This window comes from Lepidothrix coronata, unplaced genomic scaffold, assembly GCF_001604755.1.
Source record: "Lepidothrix coronata isolate B3197 unplaced genomic scaffold, Lepidothrix_coronata-1.0 Scaffold6, whole genome shotgun sequence".
NCBI classification, from domain to species: Eukaryota; Metazoa; Chordata; class Aves; order Passeriformes; family Pipridae; genus Lepidothrix; species Lepidothrix coronata.
In genome coordinates this window covers 3,810,364-3,826,279 of record NW_016690186.1, presented here as the reverse complement: position 1 = coordinate 3,826,279, position 15,916 = coordinate 3,810,364, and the positions used below count along the sequence as shown (strand labels likewise).

Genomic DNA, 15,916 nt, shown 5'->3' with positions numbered 1-15,916 from the left:
TCTATAACACTAGCTACGTAAATCACACAAACTGAGCTCTGTTACACCCTTTTCAAGTTGGAAGATAATTACTGCATCTCAGAGTTACTGGGCAGGAAAACAGTGAAGGTATTTGTTAATAGGAGGAGAGCAGGTAGGCTGCTGCAAAAATGTAGATGTCACACTGCAGTTGGCTGGAGCTTTGAACCCAGTATTGTCTTGAAGGCACTTGGATCTTGGAAATTCCAGTTAAGAATTTGAGGAGGGATAGGAGAGGACAGCAGAAATGACACAAGCTGGTTTACTGTTCTATAGGGAGAAAAGTCTGGAGGCTTCCACCCTGAGCAGAGTAGAAGTCTTACTGAGAAAGGATGCATGTTCTTTCCTACAAAGTTGTTAAGTAGGACATGCTTGGATTTACTTTGTATGTAAATGATCAAAAAAAGATTGTTTGCTTTGTAAATGAGAGGGAGGGAACAGAGTTTTAAAAGTAATCTCTGGGACCTTTTTCATGCCAGTAGATGACTTGAAATCAGAGCACTGGAGAGAAGCAGAACTGCTGGGACAAAGCTGTGTTTGAAATGGGAAGAGCAAAAGAGGTGGGAAGCTCTGTTGTGCGCTCGGTAGCAGCATCTTGCAGCCTCTGAGACTGCCTGCCTTGTGAAGCATTCTTGTATTTTTGGAACTGGAAATAGTACTAAGCTCTGTTACTTGACTTCTTTGCTTTGGGTCTTTGCCTTTGTGTCTTCCCTGTAGTGCTGCAGAGTCCAGTTCTGAGTAGATGCAGAGGACTTACCCAGGAAGAGTGAGACAGCATAGGGTTGGGCTGTTAGTTACCAGCAAGTTGAGAAATCTGCCAAACTGTGAAGTGTATGGGGGTTTTTGTTTTGGTTTTTGTGATTCATGAAGAGCTCATAAAAACAGTCATTCTTTCCTTTGACACGAGAAGCTTTGAAATTAATGTTTCGATTCCTCTTTTCCACAGGAAAGCATATGTAAATAGTGATATACACTGTTTTCTGATTTACACTCTGAGTTTGTCCATTTCTGTAATTTGTCAAGCTATTCTCCACTCAGTAAATGCCTGGAAAGCAGCCACATGGGGTTGCTTGAATTCTTTCACTTGCTAAAAATAAGTTGGTTTTGAAGTTTTTTTTCTATAACTGCTGAGGATATTTGAGGCAATCAGTAACTGTCAGCCTATATTACAAGTTGTTTTCATGCAACATCACATTTCCAGTCCTTGGCAAGGGGAAGAAAATAGATCTGTGCAGTATGGAAGAAAGCATCCAGTGCACAGAGACACAGTAGCAGAAGACAGGGCTCTGTGCCCACAGGGGAAACACAGTTTCTGGAGACAAAGTTTTGAAAATACATCATCAAGTGTACTGGAAGGCATTTGATTTAAATCACTTTAATTAAATTCTGCCCTGACTTTTCCTCCTTGGTCCTTCAAAGGAACAACTATGGGTACTTTTCGTATTACGGCTGTATGATGTGCTTCTAGATGTTGTTGTACCTTGTTTACTGCAGATTGTCCCTGCTGTACTTTCTTTTTTTCTCTTAGTTGCTTTCCTTTCTATCTGCTTTCTCATATCCCTCTTGCTCAATTCTTGTTTTGTTTGGGATTTTTTTTGTTTTGTGGGGTTTTTTTTAGTTAATATTCATTCAAAATTAAATTGTTTTGCAGCATTTCAAGGGATATTATCATAGAAGCCCCTTCCGCATCTGTTTTTTCAATAGGTTCAGTGGGTAAAGTTTGTGGATGTAGCAATAGCTATTGTGCACAGGGAGGAAAAGTATATTGTGAGAGAGAGCAGGTGAAAGCCGCCTGAGACCAGGTAAAACCCTGGAGAGCAGCTGAGTCCACTGAACCCATAAAGTCTGAACAGCAGGAGTCTGCCAAACCTGCCCAAGGCCTCCACCAGCACACGAGCATCAACAGCAGCGTATGTAACCCAGCTGTATCTGAGAAAGTGGCAAATGTAGTCTACAGGGCTGTATGTGCATCCGCTGAAGTAAGGGAAGGGACTCCCTGAGTGACTCTCGAATGCCCACCTGGAAGCCAGTGGCCCACCAGTCTGACCCCCCTGCGTGGGCTTGGCCTCCCAGCTGTCACTGCAGCGGGATGACACAAGGGGATGTGGGAGTAGGGATGTGGAAGGGGGAGAACTGAATGCACTAGACGAATGGTCATTGGCTGTTAATAAAATCTACTCGATTCTGTTAATAACAGCTTAACTCAAAGCATTTTGTAATAAACATTAGTCTGTTTCCCCCAGTGTAATCTGACCATCAGGGAAATGGATAGTATAATACAGGGAACTTGCAGCTATGTGTAGTTTTACGCATAGCTGCAAACATTTGCCAAGTGCAAACTTTACACAAATGTTGAACAAATCATAAGTTTCTGTCCTGAAAACAATGCATCTCTTTATCTGTTTTACATGGGATTTTCTGAATCTACTCTTTAAATTGTTTTTAATCTTTTTTCTGTATTCTAAGGTCTTTTCCATTTTTACAGACCCTCTCCTGTTTTAAAATCAGTGCAGCCTGTGTGCGTTGGGGAGTTTTGAGGAACTGAATTGTGCTTGTTGGCTTATATAGAGCAGCGATATGATGCCACTGTCTGAAGCTGAGAGCAGTGCATGGCTTGGCATTTAGTAGGAGAACATGGCGCATCCTTTTTATCTTGTCTTCATTGCACACCTTTATTCCCCCATCCTTTTGAAGAGGACTCCAGCTCTCCATCGTTACCTTCCTCACACCCACTAAGACCTCTACTGCATTCCTTTGTCCACCTAAATTAAATTCCACCTTAATGATCCAGTGTTTCCTACCACTCCCTTGCCTGGGTGCTGCTCTGGCATCTCAAGCCGGACGTACAGGTTGAGGTGTTGGCATGGCTTAGGGAGCAGGTGGAGACCTGGTAGTGCTGCTGCACACAGCAGCAGGTGCCAATTATCTCATCTGGCCACAGCAATCACACTGCTCCCTGCAGCTCAGGTTGGCAGGCAAAAAGGCTGAGATGTACCTCTTTGGTGTGACCTGTACAGTCAGCATCATAATCAGTTTCCAAGCTTTAGGAACCTGTGCTATGAGGGTTGCTTTTGTTTTATTTATGACTGTATTAATGAAGTTCAGCGTGGTGATATTACTCAAATCCCTTCCAAGGGATACATACTGAAGACAATTAAGTAGTGATCTCTGTCTTCAATATGCCATAAATATCACATTCTTCAAAAAGTATAGTGTGGAAAACATTCCATAAGTAAATTAAGTGTCATATTTCAAAGGTCTGTGTCTCAGTGTCTCTCTACTGTGGTTGCCTTGTAGAAATTCTGGTCAACATCTTCTGGTGGGACATGACTTCTTCTAACCATTGTCTTAAGTGTCCCATCCTTACAAGCTGTTGCAATAGTGTTGTTAGATCTCAGATTAAATTCAGGGGGGGTCTACTTGAGCAAAAGCCAACATACCATGATGGATTTGCTGTTCCTTTGCCAACAGGATGCCTGAGGTTTGTCAGCTGTGCTGGAATCACTTTCCACATTAAACAAATGGAGGAAAAAGAGTACATTGAAAAGCACAGCTTAAGAGGCTTGGATAGATTCAAAGAAATGAAACAATAACATGTTTAATAGCTAATTTTCATTCTGGTTTGGCTTTAAGGTAGCTTCAGCCTTCCAGTCTGCTAGCAGCCATCCTCAGTTCTCTGCCAGAATGAGTCACAGCTTCTAGAGCTGGGATCCAGTCCTTTATACAAGCCATCTTTAAAGGTCTGTTTACCTTTTCCAGATGATAATTAATTATAGTGAGAATTACTTTATGTATTCCTCCTCCTAAAACAGGGGGTTTGATGAATATAAATTCACCTGTGGGAGCTTCTTACATCTCTCAGTCCTGATGCAGTCCGAATACCCTTAGGGTCCTGTTTGGTGTAGTTTTGTGCTGTTATGCAGAGATAGATGCCTTTGGAATACTCCTCCCTGCTGGGCTGTCTCAACTAGTTGACTAGGAATGCAAAACAAGCAATGACCAGAGCTCTGGTCTGACTGTAAACCATTATTTACCTGCTAGGAATGATAGTTCCTGCTGACTGACGAGTTGAATTGAGAAATTTAGCCACGTAACCACAGTATGTAATTCAGGGCACAAATTGAAACCCATATATGGTTGCTCCATCTTATGTTTCTGCAGTCTGTAATGCAGAGAGAGAGAGATGGATGTGAGGACAAATTTAGCATTTGTAGACAATTCCATCTAGGAACACAGAAGGGAATGGGCCTTAACGTGGCTGCTACAAGTGGGCAGCACCATGATTTCATTGCTAAGCGAGACACTTCAAAGGATTGCCAGCTGCTTTGTGTTGTATTGGCAAAAACATGGGCTTTCCTGTAAATCAGTTATTGTGTCTTTCAATGGCAGATTTTTTTTCCTCTGAAAAGCTGTTCAGGCAAGTGCAGCAAGGCTCCAGTTCCATGACACAACAGTCATAACTGATTGCCTGTGCTAAGGAGAAGCCTGGTTGAATGAAGAAAGAGCAGTGTGCCTGGTAATTATGAATAAACTCTGAATGTAGCACTGCATAAGGGAGCTCATAGATCTGCTACTATATCAGGGGAACATCTGATTGTTGTGCAGATGTTAGACACTGAGCCATTGTGAACACAGCTGAATTACGGCATTGTAATGAAGGATTTCTCCTCGTTTCATTTTTAGCATACGACTGTTGCATCACTGCTCAACTAATACAGACAAAGACCATCCAGTGAGTCTTTTTTGTTGTTTTTTTTTTTTTTCCTATGTGATTGTTGAACTAAAGGTTTTCATGTTTTCTTTCCAGTACCAAATTGCTGCAAGGAATAATTCAAGCCGGCAACCAGGGAAAGTGTTTGGATGCTCAAAGTAAGTACGTTTGTATGTCTTTTTTACAGTGCTAACAAATGAGAATGTACCAAAAAACTTGTGTTTGATGTCTGTAAGGCAGTAGCTAAATAAGTTTGGTATCAACAACAAATTATATTCTTTTGCATCATCTTTTGACTGAGCAATTGATAGATTCAAGTCATCAAAAATTCTCATTCATGAAACGGAACTGCTGAAAGCTAAACTAGATGCCACAGACTTCTTGTAAATAATTGGGGATTTTTTTTATCGGAGTAAGAAGGAAATGGTGGCAAAAAGGAATAATTTAAAAAAAACCCTAAAGGTGGACAATGAATTTAACTCCTCTCTCCCCTTCTGTTTGGGAGCTTTGAGAAATTGTGTCCTTGCTTTTCTTCTGTTAAATGTTAGCTCTTCTGAACATTATTAGTGCTGCCTTCATAATGTCAGACAGAATTTTAAAGGTTCTGTTCATTTTTTAATCCCCAACTATGGGAGTTTAAATAGCATTCCACCCAAGCTGGATGTTAACTTCAACAGTCTAGCCTCCTGCTTGGCATCTGGCTCAGGCAGTCACCTGGGGAGAGTGGAAGGAGCAGTGATACTAGGAGACAGGAGGCCCACAAGGTGGCAATGTTTAGAAAGCCTTCAGAAAGGATGCGCCTGGAACACATCTGTGTTTCCTGCAGTTCCCATCACTTGCTTCCCTTGTATCACTGCTGCTGCATCCGAGCTGTCAAACAAGAAACCTTCACTGCTCCCAAAATGGAGTGTAGGATACCCGGTACTAAACCTCCTGTTTGAACAGATTCACCATTGACAGTACTCACCATACTGTGCTGGATACCATACCTGCCTTTTCCCTTGGCAGGAATGTGCTGCAGAATTAGTGGTTTATAATATAGGGTGGGGTTTCTTTATTCATAGCTGGTGATAAACACTGAAATGATGCTGAGGCTGTGTAATGAAGAACTTTTTTTTTTAAAACATACCACTGCGTTTGTGTTAATACTCAAAAAGCTGTTCCAGTGTATAAATAAATGCTAATTTTGGATGTAGGAGACATCTCAGTTTGCAGTGGTACGTTGTTTGAACTTTACAGTTAAAAGTAAAAAGGTTTGTCTGAGCTATTTTGAAAACTTGCTTCACTGTAAAACTAGGAATTTGCTCCAAGTTATTTAATGCCCTGAAAAAAACCCAACCCTTAAATATGTTTGCAGAAGGATTTCTCTTGATACGTGACAGACATGAAAAATAATTCAGGGTAAGTTCTACGGGAAATACAAGAATTGCCTGTGTTCACTGGCACAGATGGAGATAAGTAGAAGAGAAGCAGAGTTAAATGAGGAGCCATACAGTCCAGGTCCATCAGGTTGCAAGAGAAGAGTGACTTTGACAGCAATTAGCAAACATGCAGGGCTCAAGTGTACTTGGAGATTCTCAGGAAAAGAATAGCATATAATTTAGTTGAAACAGGCTTGTATGCCTCAAGGGTGAAGCAGTAGATTTAGACTACAGGAGGCATCTGAGAGCAAGAACTAGAGAAATGTAATATCCTCCCCCATGGATGCAGCCGTTCCCAGGAAGGTGTTGCAGATGGAAGTTCAGCGGGGCAATGCCTTGTGCTGAGCCGTAGAGGCTTTCATCTGTTGCTTCCCACTCTGGCACGGAGCAGATGCTGCTGCTTAAAAGTCAAGCTTCGTCACTGTGGTTATACTGGCATTGTCACAAGCACTTGGAAACAACAGGAAATCTAAAGAAGACTGTGTTCATGGAGATAGTGCACAGCCACCAAGTGGACATTTATAAAAGCAGACTGCATCCTACCTGTCTAATAGAAACTTATCTGACATGTGCAGATTTCCTGCAATGTGTAACCCTCTCTGTGAAGCAACAGACAGTTTTCCAGTGTATTCCCCATGGATTGCTGCTCACTGTGTAGCCTTTCTTTTCCAAATCCCTTAGTCCTTATGGCCTGTTATATGTCAAAATTAGGATCTAGCTATCAGCCTTCTAATACCAGAGATTCATTATATTACTAGAGAATTAGCTGAGCTATTACAACTGCAAAAGGTAAATGCATGTAACATGCTACTATATGCTAGCCTTCGCTCAGGAAACCCTCTGGTTAGGTTTTAGTGCCTTTAAGCCTGACAAATGGGTGTATTTTTTCATGGAGTTAAGCTATAAGGACAACATGAGGGATGGATGTTGGAACATCCAAGAAATTTTACACTTCTTGTATTAGGCGCTCTTGTGTGCAACACACAGATAAGGGGACTTGGCACTTGCAATTCCTTGCTTGATGTATTATCACCAAAACAATTACAATATACCCTAACATTAGAAAGCAAGTCTGGTTTCTGCTGGAATGTTAGCTCAGGAATTAGCTGTTATATTTGAGTAATTTTGAGATAGGGGAAGAGAAAGAAAATACATTAAAAGTCTGTATATAAAGTGTATATATATGTATATAAAGTATGTTTGTATGATGAACTACTGATTCATGAAGTGTCCAGGGGAGGTCTGAACAAAAAGGCCTGTATGAGCTTTTTTTCTTCCCTGCAGACACAAATATTCTCTGGTCCTTCGTGATAAAAGTGCATGTAGTTACCTAAACCAGGCAGGCTCAAGAAGCACTTCCTCTCACTTCTTTATCCCTACCTCCCAGCACTGGTACAGAATGAAACACTATTTCTAGATAAGGGCACTTTGTTTGCTGCTCAGTTCCCCATAGCTTGTTTCCCCAAACTGGTCCCCACAATGTCCGCCAAAGAAGACCTGAATTCCCTGAGAGATGCCTTGTAACTTCGGCCAAAGGGCTGAAGAAGTATGAAAATAGGTGAACTTCTGGGCTGAGCTGAGTGTTTCTAAAGCATGTTCATTCTGTGTAAACACCACAAGGTCTCCAAAAATGTAGTGGAGGACATCTGTTTAGGAGTCAGTCCTGCATAGAACACAGATGCTTCATAGTTGGTTTTGATCCAACATGAGAACTGGAGACCTAAAGCCTGAACCTGAGACAGCAAAGTTAACCAAATGGAATGTTTGTTTCTGGCTGTGTACTCACCAGCCCCATTCCCTTCTTAACTTAGAAATTGGGTAGCTTTAATAGCCTTTTATGGTGCTGTCTGAAAATATTCTGAACTTTAGGGTGATATTTATTTTTCCAGTGCCCGATACCAAAAATTATCCCACAGGAGCTCAGCAAAGCAGCTGATGATTCATCAGGAACATAACTTTGCTTTTCAAAAAGATAACGTGTGGTTTTGTTCAGAGTTAATAATGAGATCCTTTCCAACGCAGAAGCTGTCAACAGCACTGACATACATTTACAGTAACAAAAACACATAGCCTAGTGGTTGGGGTTTTTATTAAATAGAAACCTCATTTTCTGCTGTAATGAGGAAAAGGCACTGTTTTCTTGCCACTAGTACCTTTGTGCTCAACATGTTAGAAGCCTTGTTTTATTTTATTTTATAAACAATGTGACTGTTCAGAGGTTACAGAATGGTGCTACTTTATGCCATGACTGTTGAAGACATAATATACAGTAATATAAAAAAAGATACTTTTGTTCCTAGTTATCTTTTTTGCTTTTTATATCCTGCCTATTAATAGTGCTTCATTAAAAAGTTGGAGAATGTTTATTAAAAATTATTCAAATAATGATTTGAGTTTTGCTAAAGGAGCAAAATAAATTTTAAAAAAATTGAGGATCTTGAAAAATATTAATCCTTGTCAGATATATCAAGTACTTATAGTGCATCCAAATGCTATAAAAATAACTGTCATTTTTCAAAACAGTTTCTAGATTTTATAAATATGTGTGTAGGACCTATCCTGATTCTGTCCAGTCATCCCAAGTCTGCCATCAGGCTGAATCTGTTAGGAAAACAAAGGACCTTTTTCTGGTAGTGTGTGTCTTGCTAGGCTGTTTGCAGTGCTCTCCGCAAGTCTCATCACTTGGTTATCACTTTAAAGTCCAGAAGGTGCCAACAGCAGTGGTAAGTATCCCTGTATTTCATCTAGGCAAGGAGAGATGGACAAAGAAATGTAAAGGGGAGATGGGAAGGGAAAGCTGGCCTGGCACAGTGGTGACCTTCAAGTGCTACTGAGTAATATGACAAAAAACTGAGCTGAAACCAAAATGCTATTGCAAGATGAGCTGGGAGGGGCGTGGAGCTTGGAGCGCCATGGCTGTGTTCCCAACTGTATCCTCTTTTCTATGAAGTGCACACATCCCTGTACTGTGGTGTAGTAGGCACTGTGCAGCTTGCCTGGCCTCTTTTCCCATGCTGCTGCTAAAGCTTGCACCTGCACATCAGGCACTGGGATGCTGAGCTGTGGTGCTCAGAGCCTCTAGCAGTAGAGTAAAATCCATGGGTGGACAGGCTCCAAGTATCAGCATTTTCCAATATTTCTCTGCAATCTCTGGGGCTGGAAACTTTAGTGTGGGTTGGTTTTTTTTGCCAGGATTCCTATATAGTTAAGTTGCTCCATGATCTGCAGCTTGCAGAAAATCACCCTATTTACTGAGTCACAGTAAAGTGGGAGTCACTGGCAACACACAGCATGCTAATGAGGTCAGGTGGAAGCAACACGTAAGTTGTCCTTACAGTAAAAATGTTCCTTATAATAATGGCCTTCTCAACCTTCTTAGAGACTTGTTTAGCTTTAGGTCAAGTACAGGAAGGCCACTGTTGTGGACAGTGCTGTTGCATTACAATACAAGGTGGCAACATCAGAGGTTTTCAGGTCTTGAGACCTAGTAATTTGTTGTCCTTGATACACTTGCACTCTTGTTAATTCAGGGCTTGCACTCAAACCCAAATGTTGTAATCATCTGTAGCATCTTGCATGTTTGTTCCTACCTGAGCCTGGAGCAGGCACAGAAACAGGCATGTGGTGGGAGGTGCTTACGGGTGGGCAAAGTCGACAGCAGCTGGCTTGGGCCTTAAAAGCTTCAGCTGGAGGTCTGCCATCCAAGTGTGTACAGCTGCCACCCCTGTTAAAGTTCCGCTCTGAGTGATTAGACAGGCCAGGTACATGTCATGGTTACCGTTTACTGTGGGTGAATGGTTTTAAGCATCTGTTTTCAGTCTCTGTCAGTACCTGTTCCTCATAGAAGGAAGCTGGCCATGCCCCCATACTTCAGACTTATGCAATGGCTTCCATTAGAGCTTCATCCTCTTACAAAAGGCCTGGATTTGGCACACCACTAATGACCCGAGCGGGATGCATGGGATAAACGCCTTCTGAACAGCACTAGAGGAAACACCATTACATCATGTTGTAGGTTTTTAAACAAATAACTAACTCTCATCCTGCGTCTGTATAAAAGAACAATATTGACTGTGCTCAAGTATTTTCAGACTTGATCTGATTTCATAGCTCGGATCTTTTTTTGTGTAATGTAAGAGGCTTCACGTAATCACTCTTTTAAATCTACAGCTTATGTTTGACAAGTGGGTCATTGGTTAATGGAAGCAAGTAAATCCAGCTGTTTATCTTTTCAGTAAGATCATGCACCTTTTGTACGCTCTTGTCTGCTCAGAATGGAGATGTGTACATTTTTAATGGCCCTTGCTCTATTTTAGAGGAGGGGCGTGAACTTTATATTATATTTCATCTGTTCCCTACATTTAAAAAAAATTAAGTCACAATATTAATTCAGCTGGTATCCCACCTGATCCACACACTTGTGGCAGCAATTTTGTTACCATTAATTTTGTTACTACGTGTGATTTTTTTTTATAAAAAGTTGGTAATTTGACTTCCTAAGGAAAATTTACAGTTGTACATTGTTGAAAGTTTTCTTGCTTCTTTATATTTCCTACCCAAGCTCCCAGTATTTCTGTGTGTTGCTCTTAACAGTTGCACTTTCCACTGAAGCAAACAAGCAGTAACTTTCTCCCAGCTACCTTTAACTCTTAACAATGAGGCAAAGACTTTTTTGGCTACTTTGAAATTTCAGGCTTTCAGAAAGGGCTATGTAAGCCTTCTGTAGGGTCTTAGTATCTAAATAAAGCACTCCAGCAGTGGGTTAATAAAGTGCTCAAAGTATTAATGGAAACTTGGTCTAATAGGTCAAGCTCCAAAAGTCCTCTCGGGGAATGCCTGTCAGCGAGATAAGTTTCTTGACACAGTTTGCAAGTATTCTTTTTTTAATTCATACTACTAATAAAAGTATAACATGGTTAAAGCTATCTGTGAAAATTATTTTTCCTCTTTGTAAAGCCTTAGGACAAATGCTAAGATGATAATGAACATTGACTTGCCAATGGAAAAAGTCTGTTTTCCATCAATAAGCGAAGAAACTAAAACTTTCAGATCAGTAGGGGTATTGTGTTAAGTAGCAATTAAATTATACTCATAGAACAGTTTCTTGCTCCCAAATGCTCTACTATTTACGAATAGAAAGTATTACTTACAACTGTGTTACAGGTCTAAATCCTTAACAGCAAGTGAAAAAGCATGTGTGTTAGAAATTCTCAGAAAGTAAAAAGCGGACTGCCTCAGATGCTTGCATTTGGCCTGGAAGGAGCCTGAAATATCTAAAAGCAAGTCTATTTGAATGGTAAGACAAATTTCTGTTTAAAAATCTTGTGCGTAATATGTACATTTGCTCTAGCTCAAAGAGGAGGCACATCTTGATTTCTCTGTGAGCTAGTGATCACAAGCAAATCCTCACAACCTAGTTTTTCAGAGGTGCTGAGGTGCCTCAGGGATTTCAGCTCTTTAGTGTGTTAATGGCAGCAATGTGTCACACGAGGTTTGTGAATTCCGGCTGTTATGCAGCCCTTAAATACAGGTGTCGCTTCTTGGGATGGCTGCGTGTGAATGTGCATGCACCTTAGCAGGCAAGTACTGCAGCCCATTCCTCTCGGCCTGGATGAAATGAGGTGTAATTAGCTAATGACAGTATGTTAGCTGGACAGTAAGTGTGCCGGGGACTTGGCTGAGGGAAGGAAACCAGTTTGACCCAGGTTCTCTGCAGGTGGCTGAGGAAGGAAAGTGGAAATTGCCCAAGCCCACAAAGGATTATGCCCGACAAAGGAAGAGTGGGAAAGAATAGGAGAAAGAACAATGGGAAAACCTCAGGTGTGGAAGAAATCCTGAGATAAAAAGGAGGAGGCATTCACTTAGTCGTAGGAAGGGAGAAAAGGGATTGGACTGGGTTAGCTGCAGAGCTGGAAGTACTGCAAGAATCAGAAAGCAACCCATGGAAGAAAGGATGGGAACTTACCATAGTGGTGTTGAGAATGGAGCTTGCACAGACTTGTGACAGTGTTTTGAGGAAGCTGGTCAGCAGGGCCTGTTTCTGTGCTTGTAAAATGAGGAAAGCTGACAGAAAGTAGTTTCTGTAAAAGGCTATGAATGTCCCAGATAAATGCAGTTATCAAGAGAGGGGAAGGTGGCATACAAACAAAAAAGCATACCACTTTCTCTGTAACTTCTTGGCATTCACTAATTTGATGGGCATGTGAGACGCATTGGCCCTGAAAGAAGATGATTTGTAGCACACTGTAAGGTCCTGAGGAAACTGTGTGGAGTATTTTGCAGAAAGGCAAGGTTTTTGGGCTGAGGTTTGCAATCACAGAAATACTCACACACTACTGAATGACTTGGCAGTGTGATTTTGATCCTGGTCAGGCATGAATGCACTCTGTATTTCTTTCACATTAGCTAGAGCATGTAATACTGTTTATGTTGGCTTTTTTGCTGGATGTGGGAGGACAGACACCTAATTAACAGTTTCCTGGGACTAAGTAACCCCTTCAAATCCTGGTTTGTAGTGATTCAGTCCTTTCTGTTAGCTGGTTGAAACATTCTTGATCCAGTAATAGGTATCCAAAAAATTTAATTGACCATCTGCTGGATTATAACTTTCTTGTACCAGCTTTCTCCCTTCCTCTTTAGCAGTGGTGAGCATCTTGGACAGATCAGACAGGTTAGTAAGTGTTAGTAAGTGTAATGTTTCTTGTTATGGGTTATAAACCCTGTGCAAGCTTCATGTATTTGGTATCTGTAATGCTGACATTAGACAACGTGCAACACTATGTTGGACAGATCTTAGCCAATAATTGTTCCAAAGCATTTTTTCCCCAAACATTTAAACTCCTCCTTGTGTTATATACAGGTATCAGATAGTCATGTAGAGCATTAACTTACTTGGATAACGTGCAAATAAAATGGCTATCAGCTTCACACCACCTGTTGTATAACAGGAACAGAGAATCATTGATCCCAGGAGCCATTATTAAGAATTCTTGAGTTCTTAGTGTGTAATAACAACGCCAAGTTTCAGCAGGGTAATGTAACATGTTCAAAGTCGTCGTCTACCAGTAAAGGTATCACTTTAGTATGGGATACGGCCATACCAGTTTTTCATGTTAGAAACTTCTGCCCTTCATAAAGTGTGGCAAAGCTGCTCCTTTGTCCTCCTCCATGCCCCAGTCTTGCTTTTATGAAATATATCAATAGACTGAAAAGCTTTCAAAGGGTATTGCTGGTATTTTCCACGTAGAACAGAGAGAAGGAACATCAGAAAGGGTAGATTGTCCACTCCCACCTGATTTTGTCACCTTTCTGCCTTTTTTGGGACACCCTCTTTAGTCCCAAGAAAGCCAAAGGTTCCTCAACAGTTGAAAATACATAAAGAAATGCTAGACTTACTCTCTCACATTCCCAAATCCTTCCAGACTTTTACATTTATAATTTGTTTTGTTGAAGACATGAATATCTGAAGCTCTGACTTTTTACCAGTGGTATTTTTCCATACTGTAGTGTATGGAAACATGAAAATCCTAAATCCCTCTTTTCTAGAACACTGATCTCACTTTCATTTAATTAAGATTTTGTCATTCTCTGAAAAAGTCCAGGAATCCAGATTGCCTGAACATTTTTAATGTTTTTATTTTGGCTTTCCACAGTCTTTACACCTGAACTCTGACAAAGCTCTGACAAGCCCAGAAAACTAGTTAACTTCTCACTGCAAATGGAAGCAGCAATGGTACATCTAGAACAGCTCCCACCAAAGAATTCCATGTAAATGCACATGAATGAGCAATGAGTCAGTCTCCTGTCTCAATTGCTTTCAATCAGTATTAAAGGCAGAGTGAGACATAGGAGTCCTTATTCTAAGCATTTATTGATCACAACCTCTATTTTTAGATGAGAGCAGCTCCCTGAGGTGTGTCTGAAACTCTGCTATAGCCCAGTGGGTTTCACTGAACACAAATATGAGACAGTATAGAGTTCCAAATTTTGAGTTGGTATGGAGTTAACGGAACAAAAAATTTCTTCACTTTGGAACCGTCTGTCACTGAAGTATTTCCTGCTCTCACTGGAGCTTTTTGTTATGTAGAAAATGCTGGATAAAAATATTTTGGCTATTCGGTGTGAACTTCTGATGCTTTAAGTAAGGAGTCCTTTGATGTGTACTGAAGAGTGCTTCTTTCTAAATAGGAATTTGGAGAGTTTATTCCTTGAAGCAGCTGGATTTAGCTAATTGGATTTAATAAATGTCCACTAAACCTATTTATTAACTTTATTCTAAGAATTAATATTAGAAGTATATAACTAGTCTTAAAATACCTGTTATTCAAGGGTTTCACAGGAAATCCTGTTCCCGTGAACATAAAAATCCTTGTTTTGTAGACAGACTCTTGAATTAATCCTCTGATTTCTATTTAATTTCTACATTAAGGTTTATATTAAATGTAACTATGGCCTTTTTAAAGGAAAATACCCAGTCTGGCTCTTGAAGATGTCTCTCTTAAGCGATCAATTCATACACCAATGGTCAGATCAGATTTGCAGCTTATAAGACTAAATTTTCAAGAATACTTAGCTGACAAAGACTCTAAGATTTGTTTTACTCTTCCTCACAGGCGCAGAACACTTCTTAAAATGTTAAATGTGACCTCTGAAATATAAATATGTCTCTATATTTAAAAATAGACTTGAATTACCTCATAGGGATATGGTCCATGCACATTGTGTAATTGGGACAGCCCTTTCTTTTTTTTTTTTCTTCTCTTTATCTGTCTCTCTCCAGGGAAGGCAAATAATCAAGACTTTGCTTAAAGTGGCAACACTAGAATCCCCAAGGGTGGGAAGCTCATTCTTTGTCTACAGGATGTCTGGAGTGATAAGTAGCTGTTTCAGTACAACTCATGCAGTGTTTCTTTGTCCTGACAAAATTATCATTTGCTGTTTGGTATGGCGAGTTTAAATGCAACGCGCCCTGAAATTTAAGGCAGAGAATGAGGTAACGGGATGAAGGTGGGAGAACTCCTTCAGTGCTGTGTAAACGAAGAAAGTGATTTTACACCACAGTGGGAGTTTTCCTTTGGGCTGATCAGTGCTGTTGACAGTATGTCAGTGAGTTCTGTGTAGCCCAGGTCAGCTTGCAGTTTATCATGCACCATATCATGTCTGATATATATTCACTGTGTTAGTAACACTGCTGTTGATGATTCCTTTTTAGATGTTTCTGTGCAATATGTTATCACTAATTTAGGCTGGTGCAAGCCAGTGCTCTGTATTAGGCATTCAGTTGCACATACATCATTTGTACTTCCCACAGATAACGTGCAAATCTGGATCTCCTTAGTCTTCTGTTCTTAATCGACTAGATGCAACTTAAGAAATTAGTCTGATTCTGATGCAGCCTAATTAAGTATACTCATGGTTATACACATCTTACTGAATCTACTCATGCTAGGAATAAATTATGTCTGTGTACCTTACTTAATTGGGACTTCCTTTAAAAACCAAGATGTTCCCAAGACTTAACAGAGTAACTTTTAACTCTTCCAAAACTTTCTTCCTGATTTGCTTTATTCGGTTATTTTCAAATCTAAACACTGTTGGCCAACTTCTTGAGGAGGGAGAACATATTTCTGCATAGGTGTCTGATTAAACACAGGCTTCAGTGCTAGAAGTAACCAGTTTTATTCTACAGTGTCTAAACCTCTGGCTTTAGAGAATTCTGTTAATCTTCATCCTGATAAAGGAAGACTATGAGAATAGTTAAATTAGA

General features: G+C 40.4%; 1 protein-coding gene across 2 annotated transcripts in view; it reads left to right on the top strand.

Moving 5' to 3' along the window:
- The window catches only part of MAPRE2 (microtubule associated protein RP/EB family member 2), a 101,121-nt gene that overhangs the window by 21,649 nt on the left and 63,556 nt on the right, over window positions 1-15,916 (top strand). For both annotated transcript variants that reach the window (XM_017831835.1, XM_017831815.1), the window contains exon 2: window positions 4,826-4,887. Coding sequence is in view for 1 of the 2 variants with exons in the window: in XM_017831815.1 (XP_017687304.1) it covers window positions 4,826-4,887 (62 nt within the window). In the remaining variant the exon portion in view is untranslated. The remainder of the gene's footprint in view (window positions 1-4,825; window positions 4,888-15,916) is intronic.